The 23604-nt window shown below is 37.7% G+C and overlaps 2 protein-coding genes across 4 annotated transcripts in view; both read right to left on the bottom strand.

Moving 5' to 3' along the window:
* Positions 1–23604, bottom strand: part of LOC114464078 (hydroperoxide isomerase ALOXE3-like) — a 1091527-nt gene that overhangs the window by 888918 nt on the left and 179005 nt on the right. The window lies entirely within an intron of this gene.
* cntn3b (contactin 3b) overlaps positions 1–23604 on the bottom strand; it is a 128074-nt gene that overhangs the window by 96632 nt on the left and 7838 nt on the right. For both annotated transcript variants that reach the window (XR_003674144.1, XM_028448130.1), the window contains exons 2-3: positions 15710–15845; positions 10239–10374 (exon numbers count right to left, since the gene is read on the bottom strand). Coding sequence is in view for 1 of the 2 variants with exons in the window: in XM_028448130.1 (XP_028303931.1) it covers positions 10239–10374; positions 15710–15764 (191 nt within the window). In the remaining variant the exon portion in view is untranslated. The remainder of the gene's footprint in view (positions 1–10238; positions 10375–15709; positions 15846–23604) is intronic.

The following is a 23604-nucleotide window of genomic DNA, read 5'->3' as shown; positions in this document are numbered from 1 at the left end:
TTTTATGCTGTACATGCCCTCTTATCACACTACTGGCAATAGGAGACAAAGATTTGCTACATTTTACAAAGGAGAACATATTTACTTAATCACATAGAAATGCATGGTATTTAAAAAAAATTAATTCCACTTTAAAATCCACTAATTGTTTTGAATTTGGAGATTCATGCTGCGTTCACACTGAATGTGTCTTCTGCGGCACCGGACACGTCTCCCGCACGAAACGTTCGGCAGGTTTCGCAGGATCAAAAAATGTCCCCATTCGCTTCATATATGCGTTTGAAGCAAAGCCCCGCCCACCAGCGACACATCCAACTAGGGGGGGTTTCACCGCCTGCTGAAGCGAGAAGCTGTGCTCCTATTTCACCTCTCTTAAACATAAACCACCGGTGAAAAATGCCGGTGTGATTAGCAGCTAATGCTATGCTAGCTCAGTGTCAAATTGCAAAGATGAAAACTACAGAGAGAACTTTTACCTGCTACTACCACCTCCTCGCTGATTCTCCTCCACGCCAAATCCTTCCTAGTCCGGTCCCGGTTATAAAGGCCGTGTCATACAGCTCCAGGTGTTCACGCACAGCTTCTACTCCATGGTTGAATGGGTGAAAACGGCGGTGTCCGAGTTGACGGCCTGACGTCATCGTCAACAAAGACTCTGATTGGCTTTCGTCATGCGAAACAGTCGCAGGAGTTCAATATTTTCAACTCATACGAATGCGTGAATGTGATAAAAAATCAGGAGTATGCTCGCACAACCAACGCTCTTTAAGCGCAAATCGGACCGCACCACCGCAGAGGAAAGATTTCGCCTCTGGGCCGAGTCTATCCATTGGCTTTGTATGTAATCTGGATGCACAAACATTTTGTGACGCATCCGGTGTGAACACAGCATTAGTCTGAGATAGACACAGTTAGAGGTTTATGAGAACCCACTGCTAAACACGATTTGACAAAAATGCAAAGGGGGTACATGGGACAAAAAACATTTGAAACCACTGGTGTAGTGTGTGTGTACGTGTATGTGTGTGTAGTTGTTGTCGTACTTATGTGGCTTGTAAACAGAAATCATGGAAGGAGGCAGGCAGTACCTGTGTCTCCCTGTAGGGGATGAGTTATGCAATTATGCGCTTTCTGCCATTCATAGGTTATTGCCCTTTTCAAATCTTCCAATTACGGTCTGAAGCTCATGTTCCTTATTAGTTGGTGAACAATCTGACTCTTCATTGCTTCACAATGGCCACTGTTACATGATGTCTTTTTAAATTCAGAATGAAAGTATTCTGCTTTACATGGAGATAATATTTCCTAATTGAGGTTTACATGGAAAAATATTTATTTGTCTTTATTCAATTCTGCTTTAGGTCTGGGAGTAGGGAATGGTTCTGATTGGACAGGGAGCGAACGTGACTTATAACATCTTTCAGTTAAAAAACACACATGCTTTTGGCGGCCATCTTGGATTATGTCGTCACCAGCACGTCATCGACCGGAATTATTTCAAAGCAGAATTAAAAGTTCAAAAGATCAAGGATTTATTCTTTTTGGAATTAAAATCAGATTAAACCAGCCACTTAATTCAGATTTAAGTTTAATTCAGAATGGTCATTTGTATTCAGAATTAGGTGTTTACAAGGTCAGTTTACAACTGACATTTGTAGCCTATTTAAGTGTGGACATTTCTGATATGAGATATCACACACAGCTGCAGTAATACTCACTGTGGAAACTGGCAAATGGTGAAAAATGTAGCTCGTCTGTTAGTTTCATAAGCACTTCATAGCCCGTTAAATATAATGTCCCTGCAAGCTGTGAATCGTTATTACCATTTAACATTGTAATGGATTGGATTCCAACATCCATTTTTAAGCCTTTTAACTGTTGGATGTGTGGAATTAATGTTGTTATTTTCCACAACAAACTACTACCATTGTACTGAATGATACTCAGTGTAGTTAGCTTTAGTAGAATATATTACATTAAGGGGACAGAAAATATTTGAAAAAAATATGATTTCTGATACGGACTTATTGTGTAATAGTCAATTAGATTTTTTGCACCCTTTTCCTTTTCACTTTTTTCTTTTCCGTGCACCAGAGATTTCTACACAAAGAGCAGTTTCACACCAGCAGGGTGCCGTGCCGGTTCAATCTTCACTTATTAAAATGGTTGTTGTGCTCAGACCAAAAATAATTAGGTTTGGGCACTGAAATGCTGGTTTGTAGACCTAAAAAATAGCTTTTCAAGGTGAGACGGTAGTATGCAACTTTCACTTTGGTTTTACTATTAAACTGGTGTAACTATGGGCCAGTTCACTGAAAATCAGTTGCTCAAAAAAGAACCCTGGTGGTCTGAAATCATCTACATTGAGAGAGGATTTTCTAAACCTTTAGGGAATGAAACGTTTTTGTCCTAACATAGAGTAAATCTATATTTTTCAATGGGTTTTGTGGACATCAGTAATATTTACTGTAAATAATAACATTTAATTATTTTTTTTAAAACATACACATGTGGCATTCCCACATGGACTGTGTCCTTTAAGTGTGCCTTTACAAATATTGTTCAAAACTCAACAGTAAAACTGAAATATCTGAAGTAAAAACCTGCAATGACAACATTCTGAGAGTGACGTTGGACCTTCTTCTGCACCAGGCAGTGGGCTGGTTTGCATCACACCTTCAGGACACGGAACAATGTGTTAAAGTTATTCCACAGGGCTAGGGTTGGGCATCGTTTGGATTTTAACGATTCTGATTCCAATTCTCCATTTCGATTCCTGTTTTAAACGATTCTCGATTCCGATTCTTTGAGTTGTGCAGGTCAACAATTTCACAGGATAATTTTTTCATTTGAAAAAGCCTTTACACAGACCATTTTTATTAATTCACTTAGTTGATACAGTTTAATTTGGTTGCTCAATTACAAAGGTCCCCAACTGTAACTGTAAAACTCAAACTTGCTGAAATAACACTACAAACAAGTTGGCAGCAGTCTAAAAAAAAAGAGCTACAGCCCAGGTAGATGTGAAACAAAATAAAACAAACTCAAACCCTGAAGCAGTCATGTGACAAATCAATCAACAGTTCTTGTTGAAGATTATTATTATTCTGGCAACTTGGTCCTGTGTGAAATTTGAACTTTTTAAAGCGACTTCAAGCAACAACTCCCTCGGCCGTCACTGTCTGTAGAGCCGAGGCAGCAGCCCCTCCCACCCACTACAGTGAGACGGCTGCAGCGGAGGGCTGTACTACACTTCCTCAATTTAACGGAGCAAAATTAAAGCTGTTAACTTCTTGAATAAGCCTACATTCTGGATGACGAAGTTGATCATTTAAACCGTAAAAGCGGTGCTGCCTATGATACGGCCAGAGAAGAGGTGATCAGTCCTCTCTCTCCCCTGTTAACGGCTTCACAGACACACACACACACGTTCCTATTTGGAACCGGTTCTCGGTGCCCACCTTACACAGAGCTCCATACTGGGACCACTGCTATTAAATCTCTTTATAAATGACTTGCCCCTAATCTGCCCGGGGTCAGCTGGCAACTCTACGCAGACAATGATGTTATTTAGGCACCTGTGAAGTCACCTGAACAGGCAGCAGATGTCACCCAAAACCAGTTGGTGCTCAATCTAGCCAAGATGGTCTCAATGTGTTTTTTAATAAGAAAACTAAATGTATGGCAGAAATTCCCAATACATTTGAAAAATAATAGCATGTAATCTATGACAGAATTCAAATATCTTGGGTTGGTTCTTGACCCGCAGCTAAAATTTGACAAACATCTCTCTATAAAAGCAAGGAATCTGTGTGTCTGTGTATCTGTGTGTTCCTGAGAGTTTCAACATCGCTGCTGCTTGGTTCAAGGGTGTGCAACATCAAATTTGAGTCATCAGTGATGATGTCATCAGTCCTATCTCTACAGTAATGATGTCATCAGTTAGAACATTAGAACATTGGAACATTGGTCCTACTACAGTGATGTCATCAGTCCTACCTCCACAGTGATGATGTCATCAGTCCTACCTCCACAGTGATGATGTCATCAGTCCTACCTCTACAGTGATGACGTTCCACCTTCAAGCACAACCTCATATGGCCATCCATGAAAAGGCTACTTACCTTACCACTTTTCTAATGCAATACATACATCATACGGGCACTGCACTAGTATTAAAAAAATCTCTAAAACAATACAAAACTACCTAAATTGTTTCAAACTAATCAAAATTGTACCCATTTGTAAATAGCTGTGTGTATGTGAATGTTTGATAATCTTTGTATTTTGGGCGGATAAGTTTTATTGTTTCGCTGTAGTAAAAAAGGCCCAACCAGGGACAGAAGTTGTAAACTAGCATTAGGTACATATTCTATGTGCATCACATTAGCTGCAAACTTTTGTATCTATGTTTGAATGTCTATTTATGTCCCTGTCAAATAAATACATTAATAAAAAAAAAAAAAAAAAAAAAAAAAAAATGTGGATCACTTAGGGCCACATACCTTCTGGAATATAATCTGACTAAGGATGCATTTAAATTATAGTATTACTGGCCACACAAAAAATAGCTGGTTGTGGTTAAAGACTGAAATAAAATAAAATTGTAGCAGAACATTATGAACTCCAGTACAACAGTAACCTGAGACGCGTGCGTCGAGTGAGAAAAAAACAAGTTTGAAGTGCTTAAAGAGCACAAATGCATGTTTAAAAGGAACAATTTCCCGAGAGTGGTTATAGAAACCATTTTGCACAAAATAAACAGGATATTTTTACTAATTGTGATTGTTTAAAAAAAAAATCAATTATTCATGCTACAAACAGGTTTGTAAACCCTTTGACAAGGGGTTAAGAACAACTTCTAAGGAATTAAATATTGTCAGGCGCAGGAAAGAATATGCATCTGAAGCCAATTGGGTAACTTTTTCTTAATAACTAGAACATTTTGTGCAGCTCTGAATGTAATACCATTTCATCTGCCATATCTAATTTTTTAAATAGTGTGAGTAGGCTTGTCTGCGGTTGCGTGGACTCGCTTTGAAAGCCAGTGCATAACAACATTTTCATGGATGGAACATTTCAGGTTCTAAATTAAATGTGGGAAATTGCACAGAAAATGTAGTTTGTATTTCATCGGCATAGATACCGGTCTTTGCCTCGGGGGGAACCAAGTCAAGGACTATCAGTGTCAGAAAATTCCATGTAACCCAATACAGGCATAAGAATTTTTAAAATTAAGGGCAAAAATCCACTGTCTTTAAAAGCATTACCAGAAATGTCAGTCTGAAGCGTTGAAGTTTCATAATGTAGCAACAAGCCCTCCTTTTAAACCTGGTCTCACTATTTCACCTCATAATGGAGGGTAAGCCCTTTGAGCATCAGTGCAACTGACATAGATGAATATCATCACTGTGAACACAGTGTGTGTTACCACTGGACTACAAACACAAGCCCTGCTCTGACGGATCCGAAATTTAATGAAGAACAGGTACCACAGAAAATGGCAATCTATACAAGACTCACAGGAGAAATAAACAGAGGCTAAACAGTAGAGCAAAGCCAGTGCAATAAAAAAGAAGCAATGAATTGAGCTCTTTGGCAAAAATATGACATGTTTTGTTGTTCACGTTAGCTTGAAGATGCTTTGTTTAAGACAAACCATCTAGAAAAGTGTTTCTCAAATGGAGGTACGTGTACCCCTGGGGGTACGCGATGGTACTGCAGGGGGTACTTGAGAGAAAGAAAATTAACAAATAAATGCATAAAAAATATGGGGTTTAAAAATATAAAAGTTTCAGGTAAAAATGATAATCATAATGGTGATGGAAATTATCTTGAATACATGAACTAAAAATACAGTCAGTCTTGGTCCCACACCAGGCTGGAGATGAAGTGTATCCATTGAGGGGGCTCTAAATACTGTTTTATTTCACTTATTTACAAAATGAGTTTCTTTAAAGTGTGTCCAATCACTCATTCATTCCATCATCATGCTCTATAGTTGATTTTTCACAGCACAAACGTAGTCGGACGTAAGGGGCAGTGACGTGCAGTCAGGGTAGGCAAGGTAGGCAGTGCCGACCCAAGGGTGAATTGATATTTTGATTATTTGTTTTAATCATAATATAATTATGAATTATTTATTTTTCAATTTCCGATAGCCTACAGTACCTATGAGTTTGAAAGTGTCAGCATTTTGTGCGTTTCATAGACATCGCTATTTCCTGGTGAGACAGAGACGCTGCTCAGTCTCACTCCGCTGTAAGTCAGGAGGAGGCAGGAGGAGGCCACACCCCCTCCCAAAAGCACATTGCTGCTCTGCCTCTGTTCCCATAGCATGCTTTTATGTGTTTGCGCATGCGCAGTCAGTTACCCAAGATGAAAACCATTTATGTAAAAAGGCAGCTCTCTACACTGCCTTTGGACGTAACCGTGCGATGCTAAATGCTATACATACAGTGGTATGAAAAAGTTTGGGCACCCTTGTAAATGTTCATGATTTTCCTTTATAAATCATTGGTTGTTTGGATAACAAATTCCAGTTAAATCTATCATATAGGAGACAAACACAGTGATATTTGAGAAGTGAAATAAAGTTTATTCGATTTACAGAAAGTGTGCTAGAATTATTTAAACAGAATTAGGCATGTGCATAAGTTTAGGCACCACAAAAGAAAAAAAAATACTTAATATTTTGTAGATCCTCCTTTTTCTGAAATAACAGCCTCCAAACGCTTCCTATAGCTTCCAATTAGGGTCTGGATTCTGGTGGGAGGTATTTTGGACCATTCTTCTCTGCAGATCATCTCTAGTTCAGTCAGGTTTGATGGTTTCCGAGCATGGACCGCCCGTTTTAAAGCACACCATACATTTTCAATAATATTCAGGTCTGGGGACTGAGACGGCCATTCCAGGATGTTGTACTTGTTCCTCTGCATGAATCCTTAGTAGATTTTGAGCAGTGTTTAGGATCATTGTCTTGTTGAAAGATCCAGCCCCGGCGCAACTTCAACTTTGTCACTGATTCCTGGACATTGTTCTCCAGAATCTGCTGATATTGAGAGGAATCCATGCGCCCCTCAACTTTAACAAGATTCCCAGTGCCTGCACTGGACACACAGCCCCACAGCATGATGGAACCACCACCAAACTTTACTGTAGGTAGCAAGTGCTTTTCTTGGAATGCTGTGTTCTTTTTCCGCCATGCATAACGCCCCTGGTTATGCCCAAATAACTATTTTAGTTTCATCAGTCCACAGCACCTTGTTCCAAAATGAAGCTGGCTTGTCCAAATGTGCTTTAGCATACCTTAAGCGACCCCGTTTGTGGCGTGTGCAGAGAAAAGGCTTTTTCCGCATTACTCTTCCATACAGCATCTCCTTGTGTAAAGTGCGCTGAATAGTGGAACGATGCACAGTGACACCATCTGCAGCAAGCTGATGTTGTAGGTCTTTGGAGCTGGTCTGCGGGTTGACTGTGACTGTTCTCACCATCCTGCGCCGCTGCCTTTCGGAGATCTTTCTTGGTCTTCCACTTCGGGCCTTAACTAGAACTGTGCCTGTGGTCTTCCAATTCCTCACAATGTTCCTCACAGTTGAAACTGAAAGCTTAAATCGCTGGGATAGCTTTTTGTATCCCTCCCCTAAACCATGATGTTGAATTATCTTTGTTTTCAGGTCATTTGAGAGGTGTTTTGAGGCTCCCATGTTGCCACTAATCAGAGAAGATGCAAAGAGGAAACACCTAGAATTTTCCTACTTAAATACCCTGACTCATGATTGGATTCACCTGTGTATGGAGATCAAGGATCACTGAGGTTACCAAAACAATTTTGAGTTCCAATAATTAGTGCTAAGAGTATTAAAATCAATAAGATGCAAGGGTGCCTACATTTATGCACATACCTAATTTTGTTTAAATAATTCTAGCACACTTTCTGTAAATCATATAAACTTTATTTCACTTCTCAAATATCACTGTGTTTGTTTCCTATATGATAAATTTAACTGGAATTTGTTATCCAAACAACCAATTATTTATTAAGGAAAATCATGAACATTTACAAGGGTGCCCAAACTTTTTCATACCACTGTATGTTCAGAGTACATTAGTGAATTGATCCAGCGTGGCTGCTGCTACGATCTCTACAGGCAGAATGACAGCGCTAGAGATGATAAAGAACATTACTTTTGAGGAAAAACAACAGCTTTTAAAAGATGGGAGACTGATATATATTTTATGGATATAGTTTTAAGAAATATTATTTATGTGTGTGTTTTCAACAGCTATCTTTGAAAAATTAAATTTGTTTGGTTGAATTCATAAAAAGTGGGTTGCAAATAATATAATAATATGAATATGAATATGAATACAGATGACAGATGTAGTCAGTGCCTTAGCAGAGTAACATACTGTTGCACTTTACAAGTTTTTGTATTAACCATCTTTTTAAAAATTGTGACAAATGCTTCTAGGTGTCACAGATTTGGTATATGGGTTGTGATAAGATGTGTTCATAATGGTTACATTTTACAAAGTACAAACATTTTACATGTTTTGTGATTATTTGAATTTGTTAGTGGCTAGTAAAACAGTAAACATGATGATTTCCTGTGAGTGAAATGTAATACAAATGAAACAACTGCGTAAATTAGGAGAAACAAGAAGACAGTCATCAACATCCCCCACCAGATTGGTTCTCATTATAACTCACAACCTTTTCCTAAATGTCCTAAATCTAACTTAAATGTATAGATAAAAAATATATTATCACATCAAAATCTAAAATTACTATTACTTTTAAACATTTTCTAAGAAAAGCTGTCCCTTTTGAAGATACCTCGAACAGAGTAAAAAAATGGAACAAGGACAATAACTCCAGAAAAAATAATTGTGTGCTTCTCATTTTTTAACTCCATCAAGGTATTGATACCCTGAAACCACACGCCAAATTTGGTCATCCTATCTTACAAAGTTTCTGAGAAAAGCTGTCCCCTTTAACTCGGATGGACAGACGGATGGAGCTCAAAACTACACCCCCCTCCACATTTGTGGCGGGGGATAATAAAGTGTTGCATGTTGAAACAAAGTGAAAACATGAACATTTTGTATAACATGTGATTTTTTACCTGGTAGCTCTTCGGACTATTACATATTTTTGGCCATTGAATAAGCTTTAGCAATGTGTTATTTCTCATAATCTTTTACACAATTTCAAGACACACATTTTCATTTATCCTTTGTGTACACCTGCCGTTGTAATATCATGTCAGAGTTTGTGCTTGCTCAGTTGGAGCAGAATGCTGCAGCTCATCCTGACAACATCATTTCCTGCTGCTTCATTAACACCCCCCAGAGCCCCCCCCCCCCCCTCAAGAGAAAGAAAAACCTCTCCAGCAACACAAGGGAATGTCAGACGGCTTTAAGTTGTGGGTGAAATAATGCAAGTAATGGTTTCGCCTTCATCCCTGGTGATAGCTCGGCTTACACAACAAGTATAATGATACCCCCCGCCGCTGTGGCTGAACCGTGTATTTTCCAGTGCAGACGCATTATAGGAAATGTAAGCATTTAACCGAATGTCACTCACAAGGTTACTCCCTCGCTCTGCAGCTTGCTGCGCATCTACATGGTGCTGACCAAGCTGCGAAACACGATCTACCACAGAAAAAAAAAAGCTGCCATTTAATGCAGCCTCCCTCAGCACCGGGGAGTAGCTCAGGAGATATCAAAGGATTTGTTGTGCAAATGAGTCTCTGGAATAGCTTCTTTTCTCCCCTTAATCATTTCCGAGGCCGCGCACCACATTATAAATCATCAGCTTAAGTTCGCACACAGGCTTAATTCTTATCATTAATAAAGTTAACCTCACTCATATCTGAGGTGCCAGCATATTCATCAACCTCTCTGATTCTGACTCTACATCACAGCTGAGGCTGAAAACAGATAAGCTTTTTTTCAATTAGAAACGGATGCTCAATTAAGCAGTTGTTCTTTGAAGCCGCTGCCTTTTTTGTTGGATGGCGTGTAATCTCTCACGCTCATTTGTGTCCAGAAAACGTTGTTCTTTAACAAATCAATGGCAATCAGCGCTATCTGTTACCCTCTTTGATTTCTGGTGAAGCACTAAGGATTCACAAGCAATTAAACAGCATTGGATTTCTACACGCTGAAGCAGACTCAGAGCCCAGGAGGCCGCGTAGTGTTGGTCTCAGCCGGTGCTTGATGTGGTAATTTACCTGTACTGCAGCGGGGGGCTTCCTTCTACTTCACACACCATGGTCGCCTGGCGTTCTGCGAGGCTGATTGGTAAAATGAGGTCACTTGGCTCTGTTCTCCATTTTGGTCCTTGATATCTGACATCCTCTGTACAAGCTGTAGAAAATAGAAAAGTTTATTGTCTGAAAAGACAAGAGAAGCATCCAATATGCACAAGAGCAAGTGATTCTGTCTGGGGACAAATAAATATTCCTACCAAGATATAGCAGGTTTCTGACAATTCCTTTGTGTTATATTTTTTATATGCTGCACACAAGATATCAACACATATTCTCTATTACAGTCTTCTTTTTTGAAAGAGGTGATACTGACACTCCAAGCTGGCTTTGTTTAAGATTTGCTTTGGCTTCTCTAAATATCAACAAAAAACCTCACATTTTTTATTGAAACATATTCCTTTCCATTGTTACACAGTAGGTGGTACAATGACCTTGCTTTTTTAATCAATATTAAAGGTACTAAATCATTGTTTATTATTATTATTATTATTATTATTATTATTATTATTATTATTAATCCAACAAATGGACCCATTTTATTTGAAGGGGTATATATAAGGCTGACATTATGCTGGCATTATTATGACATGACACCTGTCATTAGTAGGGATGTAACGATTCACTCAACTCCCAATACGATTCGATTCACAATACTGGGTTCACGATACGATTCTCTCACAAATGATTTTACAAAATGAGACTGTAGACAAATGATGACTGAAAAATATTCCTTTATTTTTATCGGAAAAACAAAAACAGAAAATACTGTACTATTTTCCTTTATCTTTCATTGTCCAAACAATTCTTTGATAAACTATTCAAAACGATGAAATTTAACTAAAAATAAATCCTGAATGAAATAATTAAAGAAATATTAAGCCTATCAATTTGAATTCTGGCTCTACAGTAAACAATGCAAAACTGCATAATAGTTCCTTTTTAAAAGTGCAACTGAAAATATATTTTGTGCCTTAACAATTGGACTTAAAAAAAAAAAAAACAGTGAGTGTACTGTATTTACATCAGATATTGGTTTTCGACCAGCATAGGGCGCTAGTAACCCAGTGGTCAGTTGGCATGCAGCTATTCTGTGCAGTGAAGAAGAGATGCTATGCGCTAGCAGACAGAGCTAAAAGAAAAACGTGACTTTTACAGATATTCAAGTAATTTTACAGATATTCTTTCGGTGCTAAAGGGGTAAGGAATCATTTATGAATATGTTTACGAGTAGTAGGCGATTCTGCCCGCCTTCAACGCTTCTGGACGGATAAATTACCTTCGATGACGAGTGCTGTTGTTTGTATCAGGCATTTTCTTCCATGCTACTTCCTTACAATGAGCTGACCAATCGTGGCAAGGTCAGGTCCAACGTCATTCTCTAGGTTGCCAATTTGTAATTACAAACAAATGCATGGCTAGATAGATTACTGGAAATGCACCATGCAGTTTTGATGCGCAATGCACAGCAGTACCAGTAACATGCAAGTGGGGTTGCCAGGTTGGGGGACCTAAACAGCAAGAGAAGGATAAATAGAAAGCACCCTCTGCTGTTTAAAAAAAGTACTGCGATTCAATTTTCAGAGTATCGATATGAACCTTGACGCCAATGAATCGATTAATAACTGCCTCATGATTAATCTTTACATCCCTAGTCATAAGGTGCCATGAAGGCTGTCATGAAGTGTTGTTCACTTAATTATGACACCTTTGGAGCTATGTTGGCATTTTTTGGGTTAGGGTAACGAACGACATTTAATGACATGCCTTCATGACAACTTATTCATGCTAATGACAGGTGTCATGTTATAATAATGACAGCCTATTGTCAGTCTTATGTATACCCTTTCAAATAAAGTGTTACCCAAGAAATAATATGAGGTCCTCTTTTTGAACAGGAAATACTGGAAGTTAAAAAATCACCTACAAATGCTTCATACTACTTTGATGACATAACATCTTGCTGAGTAAAAGAAAACTACTTTATTAAAGAGAGAGTTTTATCAGGCTCTCAAACAGTAAGTTAACTATATAAATGCACCATTTCCATCATCTTATGTATCTATGCTTCTACTACTCCAACACACCAGCAAAAAGCCCAAGAAGGCAGCGGCAGGTCTACTCGGCTGTAAAGAGGCTGAAGTTAGCAATGTTTACAAAACATTAAACACGCTCTAAACACATTTTAACCTATTTGAACACACTTACTAAGGTACTGTGCTGCTTTACAGTATAGCTATGTTAGCTAGAAGCTAAACGGAGCCTGCTCCATGGCATGCTCTGGTTCGCTAGGTTTTCTGTTAGCATCTTCTTAAGCTAATAGCAGTACCTCAAAAATACCACTTCGCAAGTTCATTTTTACATTACACTGCTGAAATGTAAAGATAAATAATCACATACAACAGTATTAATGACAGTATATAATTTAAAAACATTAGGTTACCTTCTTAACAACTGCCACCCTTTCCACTTTTCATTGTTAATGAGCAGCTAGGTCCCAGTTTACAGGTGGAAAATCAATACCAAGATTAGTCTATAGTTCTTTGTTTGTTGGGAACCCCATTAACTTTCATCATAGTGGTTGGTAGTCTTCCTGGGGTCCCTCATAAAAAGCAACAAGACCTTTACAATACATATATAATGGCAAAAACAGAATAAAGTACAAATATATACAATTACAATGATAAAAAAAAACGGTAATAGAGGTCAGAGCACATTACTCCAGTTTTAAAGTCTTTACACTGGCTCCCAGTCAGCCTCAGAATAGACTTTAAAGTTCTGCTGCTGGTGTACAAATCTGTGAATGGGTTTGGTCCAGAATACATCAGTGAGATGTTAGTCAGGTATGAACCTAGCTGGTCTCTCAGATCTATGGACACAGGTCAGATAGTGGAGCCCAGAGTTCACAGTAAACATGGTGGTGCTGCTTTTAGTTGTTATGCTGCAAAGAAGTGGAACAAACTGCCAGCAGAGCTGAAGTCAGTATCTAATCTGAACATTTTTAAATCAAAGTTAAAGGCACTTTTTTTCTCTACTGCGTATGATTGAGAGAGATTTTTGGTCATGTTGTTGATGTAATGTGTTTGTTGATGATTTTAATTGATTTTAAACAATTGAATGTTTTATCATGTAAAGCACATTGAGTTTCGTTGTGTATGAAATGCGCTATACAAATAATTTGCCTTGCCTTGCCTTGCCTAATAGAACAATACACGCCTCAATCTCACATGTACAGCAGGGTTTTTAGTGTTTTGTTTTTTTTGGTTTTTTTTTAATACATGCAAATTTGTTGAGTACCTCAGTTTTTAGGCATTTTATTCCATAGATGAGATGAGTTCTTGGGCACATTAAGTTGCAATGTGAATAAAATGTAATAAACAAATTAATCTGCCTTGCCTTTTATAAACATTTAGGTTGAGAGTTACATTTGTCTTTTTTTTTTTTTAAATATACTATGATTTTCCAACATTAAACAGCATTGGAAGTTATTTGTTGATTGAATGTGTAGCCTATAGTCAGAGGTTTTTTTTTTTTGGATAAGGTCAGAATTGGTAGTTTGTTCTTTAACATTTATTACTCAGGGTGTTTCACCTATAATTAGGAAGTAGTAGCCCCGAGAATTAGCTAATAGGTACATACAACAAAGAAAAACCTTGATAATGTATCTAACTACTATTAATAAATCATTTTTACTGCATGATTTATTTTCTTTAAATATTTCTAAATTGTATTACTTATGTTAATATTATAATTAATTTACCTTTACTTTTATTCTGTGATAATGCACAAATAAGCTATAATAGCATGACTTCTTACAGATTGCATGACTAATACTGTTTGCTTATCTGTCAAGGCCGGTTTTAGCAGGTGGCAGCAAGTGAACATTTGGCCTTTCAAAGTAATGTGTTTTAAACTGTTTTCATAGTTTGGTGTGGGATTGTGAAGGCTGGTTAAATTGGTCAGAACAGCTCTGAAGCTGAAGCTCTTGTGGGAATTCTATAGTCAGCAGTGGTTAGTCTCGATCAAAAGTTGTGGGAAGCATAGTGGAAAGAAATGAAACCTGAGTTTACCCATTATGCGGAAGGTGGTAATGAAACAACTTGAAAGCCATTTCATGAAAAATCCCTGTATTGGAAAATCTATTTAAAGTCAGATTGGCTGCACTGTTGGGACTCCAGTGTAGCTGCATATTTCCACATTAATTAATTATTCTCTTTAAGTGGCAGGGTCGATAAATAAAGCGCAGCCATCTATTTTCAGAGTATCTATGTCATTCTACACATGCACCCGATAATTGAGGCCATGAGGATGCACTCATCTGTCAGCAGCCTAAAAAGAAAGGAAGAGGAACACAATCTGCCACTAAATGAAAGCGGAGTCAACAGACGGCCAGAGTAGGCCTCATTAATATCGTACTGCTCACAGATTGCAGCGTGTGGCAGTTCTACATGTGGTTTTCACTTGTAATAAAGTGTCAACATATCCAAGAAGGCTCTAAATTAGGACATTGAAGATAAATTACAACTTCAAACTAAGATAAAGCAAGATAGGTGTTTATTCTTTGAGATGAGTCTAAACATTTTGAGCAATTGACTGGAATCTATGCCTTTAAAATGCCATTCAAACACTGAAAATGCTTCTTTTGCTTGTAATGTTGCAACCTTAATCCTGGAGGCAAAACCAAACATGTCACTTCAGATACTGATAATGAAGTGGGTTGAGAGGCTCCCAGAGTGTGACTCGAACACTGAATAAGAACAAGCACCTTCAGACATAAGCTGAGGCCCTGTTTAAAAAAAAAACAAAACAAAACATTTGTCCGCGAGGAAGGTGAGACGCCTTGGATCTCAATCTCTTGGGAACAGGGCGTGAATTACCCATGAGCCAATTTGAATACCATTCATTGGGATTTACAATGTCATTTGGACAAGGGTTGACATTCTGGGAGAGTCTGTGCTTCTCTCCGCTTCAATCCCTAGTGACCATGCAAGGGCAGAGGGAGTTACAGCAGCAAGTAGATTGTGCTAAAATGCGAGGTTGGATTCATTGGAAGGATCCGGATAATGATCCTGACAGGCTATAACATTTGTCCCCAACAGTGTAGTGTAAACTCACAGTAGGACGACACTCTGGGGAACACTGAAGGACATCAACGCAAGAACACTTTTTATTTAATGACTGCAATTCAATCAGGGTAAATGGTTATAGTTGTAAAACCTCTCTAGGGTTTTTTTTACATTTGTTTCAGTCAAATAAGATAAAAATAATCACCTTTTTCTTTTTTTTTAAAGAAACAATAGATGGAAATTCTAATAAGTGGAGAATCATGAAATCAAAACTTTAGGATAGAAACAATACAATTAAATATGTTGTATAGATATCCACAATGACAATAACAGCAATACTGAAATATCATTTGTTTTAAAATATCTTACCTGCAAGGCATCCGGTGAGTGATAGCAGAACAATTTGTTTCCATGGTAACATCATCTTTAGTCGCAGAGGGATAATAGGACTCTCATCCAGTCGCTTGGGAATGGAATGCTTTCCCTTGAATACAAGAATCTTAATCTGGAGAAAAAAGTAATTAGGAAAAAGATTAAAATATAGCATTATGATACAAATACGACAAGCTTCCCAAAAAGAATATGACCACAGCTTCCTCTGTTACTTAATTAATTCTTACTTTTTTAGAGGAAAACATAAGAAGTTCTTCTTTCATTCTTTTACATAAAAACTGTATATTGAACCTAGTAGTAGTAGTATTAGTAGTAGTAGTAGTAGTAGTAGTAGTAATAGTAGCAGTAGTAGTAGTAGTTAGTGTTGTGTTCAAGACCACACTATCTGAGACTTGCCCGAGACCAGAATGCGCCGAGACCAAGACAAGACCAAGACTTTCAGGAGCCGAGAACGAGTCAAGACGAAGACCGAGACAAGCCGAGACCGAGACCGAGACCAAGACCAAGACCAAGACCAAGACCAAGACCAAGACCATAAACATTTTATTTTTCAATTTAAAAAAAAAATATAAATAACAGTTAAATAACATTCTCTCTTTAATTTTTGTTTATTTTAAATACATTTGATGGACAAAAAAGGTGCCTGCAAAAAATTTACTAAAATATTAAAACTACTACTGCTACTGATAAATTCACAATTATTCTATATATTTGAAAACACGATTTTTATGTCAACTGAATGTACAGCAAGTGTTTAAAAGCATTTCTGCCAAGAAATAATGATTCTCGATTCTGATTCTTTGAGTTGTGCAGGTCAACAGGTCACAGATTTCACAAGATATTTTTTTTAGTTTGAAAAAGCCTTTACACAGGCCATTTTTATTAATTCACTTAGTTGATATAGTTTAATTTGGTTGCTGTAATGTAACTAGGATATTCAATTAACAAAGGTTTCCAACTGTAACTGTAAAAGTGAAACTTTCTGAAATAAAACTACAAACAAGTTGTCATCAGTGTAAAAAACAAAGAGCTACAGGTAGATGTGAAACTAAATAAAACAAACTCAAACCCTGGAACAGTCATGTGACAAATCAATCAATAGTTCTTGTTGAGAATTATTATTATTATTCTGGATACAGTGGAAACAGAAACTATAAAAAATAATTAAATTGTGAACCTGTTCATATTGTGGGGAACATATTATATACATAAATGTAATTGGAGTCTAAAGCCACAAAAAAACACCACTTTAAAAAGGTCTCGAACGGTCTTGAGAGAAAATCCCGAGTCCGGCCAGCCCGAGTCCGAGACAAGACCGAGTCAAAATGCTTCAGAGTCCGAGACGAGACCAAGACCTTTAAAATTTGGTCTCGAGACCAAGACCGGTCTCGACTACCACAACACTAGTAGTAGTAGTAGTAGTAGTAGCTAAATGAATGGAATTCCTGAAACTGTATGTTTCTGTTTCCTTCAACAAGCCTAATTTAATACAGGTCTGAAGAGAAGTGGGATCAACCAAAAAAATACCTTATCTTTCAATCTTTTCTATTAGTAATATTTGGTTGATTGTGTTTAGGCATTGCACAACTCCATTAACTTCCAAACTTCTTACTTTAGACTTTTATGAAAAAAAATAACATCACATAAGTAAATTGTACAAATGTTTTACACTTGTGTCAATAGAAATGTAAAAGAAACATATTAACATGTGAATAGAGACCATGTTCAGTGTTTCTTAAACCAAGGACCACTTAACCCAATAAAGAAAAAAAACTTGGACCACCTAACTCCACAAATATACAAAACCAATAATACTCATTACTACTTCAACAGTATATCACGAATGTATTTAAGAAATTCATGTTTGTATATTTCATAAATAATGTCAAATCAAACGTCATCGCCACTTGACTTTCAAAGATTTCATTATCACTTGGAATCACTTCTCGCTGCGGCAGAACCATTTAAGGCGTCTGAATCACATGCATTAGGACGATGCACCTCTCCTGCTGAGTTTCAATTTATTTTTATTCACCCTGTTTTGAGCCACCAATCCCTCTTAAGTTGTCATTTTGATATAAGATCATAAAACACACAACTGCAGGTTTTGTCACAAAATAGCCAAAAAATAAAACAACCACCCTCATTACTGAAATTACGTGCATTTACATATAATTTACATTGCTTTGTAGTCAATTGAATACAAAAATATATCACTTTTAAAATGTATCAGCCCAAAAAACTAAGGACAACTAGGGGTCACTTGAGGACAACCAGGGTCTGTGGACCACTAGTTGTTAGTGTGATCCTTATATTGCAGTGGTGATATACATTCTAAAGCATACCATTTGATCTCGAAGTACGGTTGAATTAAAAGAAGTGCAGCAGTTGCTTTCATTACTAAATTGATCTCTCAGTTTGCTTTTGCCGACACATAAAAGACCTCATCCCATTGCTAAGTTGTACTGTAAGTCTCTCTTTCATTATTCTATTCATCTTCTGTGCCAGCATAATCCTGAGAAGGATCACAGGAGGTCTGCTTGTTTAGACACATCTGATGCATAGCCAGGGCAAAACACATACAGAGAGAAGGTAATGATCACTCTCCCACAATGAAACTAACATACCATACATGTCTTTGGACTGTGGAACAAAGCTAGAGCTCATCAAGACTTAGGAATGGGCAAAAAAATTGATTTAATCAATTCATCTAATTTGTAGATAAAAACAATTTTTATTTAGCAAATCTGAGTTAAAAAAAAAATAAAAAAAATTCCCACCAGTTTTTTCAGAATTTTTCGCCTTGCGTCCTTGTGGGTTACCGTAGCGCAATGTGAGCCATTTCATTAGATTTGTTTACCCTTTGAGTAGGCTATTTGTGTGCCACAGGCATGTTTAATTTTTTATTCACACTATGCTGAGATGCTAAGGGAAAAGTTTAGTATTATTTTTTATTGTAACGTTACTGTATATGTTATAAAATATGTAGTTATCTGATTTCTTAATCATAAAATTTAAGCTACTGTGAAGTTGCTGTTACATTTTTGCTTAAACCTGGGTTAAAGCTTGAAATTGTTGAATTGTTTACTTTTTATTTTGCGGACAATCACAGCAATAAAGTTGCACTTTTGACCATATATCTGATGTCTGCAGTCATTTTTAAGAGCATTAAAAAAAAAAAAAATCAAAAATTTAATCAAAACTCAAATTTTTATTTAAAAAATCTGAGATTTTTTTTTTTTTGGCAAAATCGCCCAGCCCTACAAAGACTATACAAACTCCATACAGAATCATTCCAGGTATCCTTCCTGAGAATTACATTCTTGTTGAAAGATGTTAACCACTCTACAAACATGCTGCCCTGAATCAAAAAGATGATAGAATTCACTCTAAATAGTTATTAAAATAGATCGAAGAGCAGCATAAACTTTATTTATGATCAGCACAAACTTGCGGAAACATAAAATACATTTATTGTAGCACATAAGGTTTTTACCCATACTTCACTAACCAATTTTCAGTGCCGACTATCTTGTTCATTTCACAGACGTAATTTAAAACAACAAAGCACTAGAAGAAAATAAGAAAGAATGAGAAATGACAATCAACGTATTGTTAAATAGCTACATAATCATATTTTATAAGCTTTATTTTCCAATACAAAACAGGTCAAATTTGAACTCATAACTTTAAGAGACTGTGGTATGTACACCCATTAAAAATTATAAATGCAGGTCAGTGTTATATTTAATGTGGGTCTATGTGGGATACCAGTATTATCGTGGTCATACAATTCGAGCTTTGCGCGCACTGGCCTTGCGAACATCGGCTTTGAGTCTGCATGGAGTCCGTTGTTGTACATCGTGCTCAACACCTTAGTCCATCATGAGTCTCCCCACTGTGAGACAGTGACATAAATCACAACTGAATGATTACATAAAAGTGTTGTTGAAATGTTTTTGCTAATCAATTGACTAGATCGTAAAGGTGGGAAGATGTTGTGCGACAAGGTATTTCAACATCAAAACATCCCCAGATGTATCAATACAGATACAAGTGGTATCCAGCGCCAGTGGGGGGATCAGATAAAGAAAACAAATGCATATGATCTACTCCAGATTCTTATGTTTTCTTTTGGTTTTTATATTCCTGTTGAGTTAAAAAATAAAGTCATACCTAGAGTAAGTATGTATGTCCAGAGGTAAAATCTGCAAATCTTTCCTTTTGTTATCGTTATCACGAGCCCATTAACGGCTATTTTAATCAATTCGTGAACTCAGGGTATCGTCTTACAACTTTAAGTCCATTTTCTACATAAATTGACACATTTCTTTTATTCAAGAATAATCTGCAAAAATGATTTTTTTTCTTCTTATTTTAATCCTATGAGACCTGAGATGAGCATTAGGCCATGTTGTTTAGGTCACAACCCTTTTGATAGATACTGGTAGTGAATATAAAGCTGTTCCTTTGTTCCATTATTTCCAGAGAGTGGGCATGTGTTTCACCACATTCTGGAGAAACACATGCCCACTCTCTGGAAATAATGGAACAAAGGTACACCTTTATATTCACTACCAGTATCTATCAGAGAGTGGGCATGTGTTTCTCCAGAATGTGGTGAAACACATGCCCCTTTACCTCTAAATGTTCTCAAACCCAATACTCCTTCTGTTAAAGCTGGGGTATGTAAGTTTTATTTGGCTGGACGTTCCAGCAAAAGTCAATTCAAATCACAGCGTTAGACACAACAGTTACACAGCAAATCAAGAGGAAAAAGGCAGACCGAGGTGGAGAAGCAACAGTTTAAAGGCACAAATATAGTCTAGATGCGGAGTAATGGTTATCATGCAGCCCGCTCAGAGCGGCAGGTAGCTGAGATCACAGCCCCCACTGTGTGTGCTTGTGGCGGGGACGACCCGGCGGCAGCAGCCGCGGCTCGGGGCAGTAACTACAGAGTGATACGTGCATTCATGTTAGTCTCTAATACAACAGAAAAATCTCCACTAACACAAGATAAAGTCCATACACTTGTCACTAGTCTATATTGACAAAAAAGTCGCTAAGAGCTTGAGGTTGAGTTTCGGTTTCGGTTTCAAAACGAAACAAAGGGAGGATTCTGCATACCGCAGCTTTAAGGCAGATATTATAGTATACTTTGTTAATTCTTTAGGCATTTCGATAATAAAACATTGTGTTAAAAATATATCTAACCTGCTAATTATAAACAGATAATCTCACCTGCCAAGGTATTTGCATATTTTTGCTCCCAATACATTTTCTCAAACTCGTCTGTTTTCCAGAGCTTTAGCCTCTGAAAAGTCACTTTCTGAGCAACTCTACACCAAACAATCTGATTTGCATCCTACATATGCATATTCACGGTGGCCCGTCCTCCTCCCACCCACTCTGTAGCCGAGCTCATGCTGCTTTAAAAACACAAGACAGAGCGTGGGGGTGGGGCATTCGCCGGTACATACATAGACAGTAGAAAATACATACATAGCACTGCGCGAAGGATGCTGAAATGCTCACTTTCATGGGCGTGTCTGTTTACATGTCAATCACGGCAGAGAGCTTCCTGGAGGCGCGGCTTCTCCAGCTCAGTGCCGTGTCAAATTCGTCATCAAAGTGGGAACGCATCATCAAATTGGAGTGAAGTGTTTGGGCTCGCCCTGCAGTAAGAAAGGAGAAAATCACCCTCTAACTAACGATTGAGGGAATCAATGAAAAAAACAATTTGGAAGCCCAAATCGCAGTTTGATTTAGCGTAACATGGGCCCTTTAATTACTTCCAGGCTGCTCTAAAAGGACCGCAAGAAAATAACCCGACTCAGCCTCTACAAACATAAATGATCTATTAAAGGAGCTTAAAATGTGTGACAGGTGCCCTTTGAATTGTATCAGTGGCTAATAACATTTGTGCTTGCGCCCCGGTTGTATCTCCAGGTGTTCAATGAACAATCGTTTATGAACTTGTTTATATCTTAGATAAACATGAACTCAGCATACTATATTTCTGCCTAATTAACGTTATTATTGCAACACCAGTCACCACATAGGTGCACTGACACCGGATTTCCAGTGGATGCATAACTACATTGTAACATCTCCGCTGCGTAATCCGCTGTCCGTCAATCCCCAACGCTTCTGTCTGTGATGAGTATCTGTTGTGGCAAGGACTCAGGAGATCTCGCTAATTCAAGCCTAACTGCACGATATAGCGAGTTGTAGTCAATACAAAGAAGAACCATAAAGCCATACAAACAGTTCATTGTGTCCTTTGAGAGGAGCAGAAGGAAGTCGACTCTGTCCTGTCCTGTAGATCTTCTGCTTTTGTGGAGATTATTGTGATTAAAGTTATTTAACCATGGATAAGTGCAATAATGTTTATAGGTGAAATACAATCCACTGCCGCCCTGACCAGGGTGTACCCTCGCTGGAAGTGTGCCAATACATCGATTACAACATTAATCCCGATTCGACACGGGACAAATAAAAAATTGGTAGATTTTCATAATAACAGGACTGACAGGAACGTGACCACTGCTCACAGAAGGACAATCAAAGTCACGCATGCTGTCCGGACACCTGAAGGAACGGACCAGGTGAAGGAGACGATAGCAGCTGCTAACTCTTTAGCTACAGTACAATTACTGAGCGGGAGATTCACTCATCTAGATTAAAAACCTGTGTTTGAAAGAATCAAGTGCTATTTCAAAGTTGACCAAGAGGTATCTGTGCATTCCTGGTACTGCATTGAAAATTGTAATAATTGTTGATTAATCGAATCGTAGCATTCTGAATCATAATCAAATCAAATTGTGAGGTTCCTTAGATGGAACACCCCTAACCCCCACTACTTCCTGTCCTACACAAGCTTTTCTTTGCTGAATTTATCTGTCGTTGCTCCGGCGTCCGGCAAAAAAAGAAGGTCTGCATATCTGTCGTGGAGGGTTCGAGAATGGCGGAGATCGCATATGTATGTAGGTAGAAATTGACATATTGACTTTAATAGAAAAGTATCAGCAGTTACGCATCCAGTGGAAATTGAGGGTGAGGCAGCAGACTGCAGCACTACCTCAGATACTGTCTCTGCAATTAATACACCATCTCTGTGTGATCACTTAAAAGACTTTAATGAAAAGGTCAGTGATAATGATCCAGGTGAGAAATATGTGACTTTACTTTTCCTGCCGGTTTCAAGAAACAACTGTTTTTATCGACGTCAACAGCAAAACTGAAACAGTATCCATTCAGTCCACAGTAGCAGCAACAGCTTTCACCCATACAGTATATTCTCAAAACACAAGGAAATAGTTGTTGCTTGAATGATCTTTTTAATGAGAAATTCTTAAAATAAAAACAAGAAAGTAGTCCTAAAGGTGCAATCATTTTCCAAACTTGGAAACAAATCACATCAAATTCAATTTTGAATCCATACCATGGATACCTCATCTCTTGTGACCTTTGAAAGTTTAATAAAAAGCTACAGGGAACTGCATTTACCTTGGGACACTGACTGTACATTTTTCATTCACTCACTAGTGAAGTTAAAAGGATAGATTCCAGTTTTGTTTAATGAACTAGCAATGTTAAAATCACAAGGTGGTAAAAGGTTTTCCCCGCAATGACAACCTCTTACTTATGAACATCCAATGGGACCGTCACAATGTTTTATCAAAGAATAATGAAATCAATTAAGTGATATTAAAATGATATCAGTGGCACAGAAGGGGCTTCGCTAAAGCTCTGACCTATATCAGGGCAAGTGGAAAGTGATATGCCTCTCAGGATTAAAGATTCCAGCAAACGTTGTCAACAACACACTGTTGTGTGGATTAACGCACAAGCCTGAATAATCGCCCAAA

The sequence above is a fragment of the Gouania willdenowi genome, chromosome 5 (assembly GCF_900634775.1).
Source record: "Gouania willdenowi chromosome 5, fGouWil2.1, whole genome shotgun sequence".
Taxonomy (NCBI): Eukaryota; Metazoa; Chordata; class Actinopteri; order Blenniiformes; family Gobiesocidae; genus Gouania; species Gouania willdenowi.
This window is presented reverse-complemented; position numbering and strand designations above follow the sequence as displayed.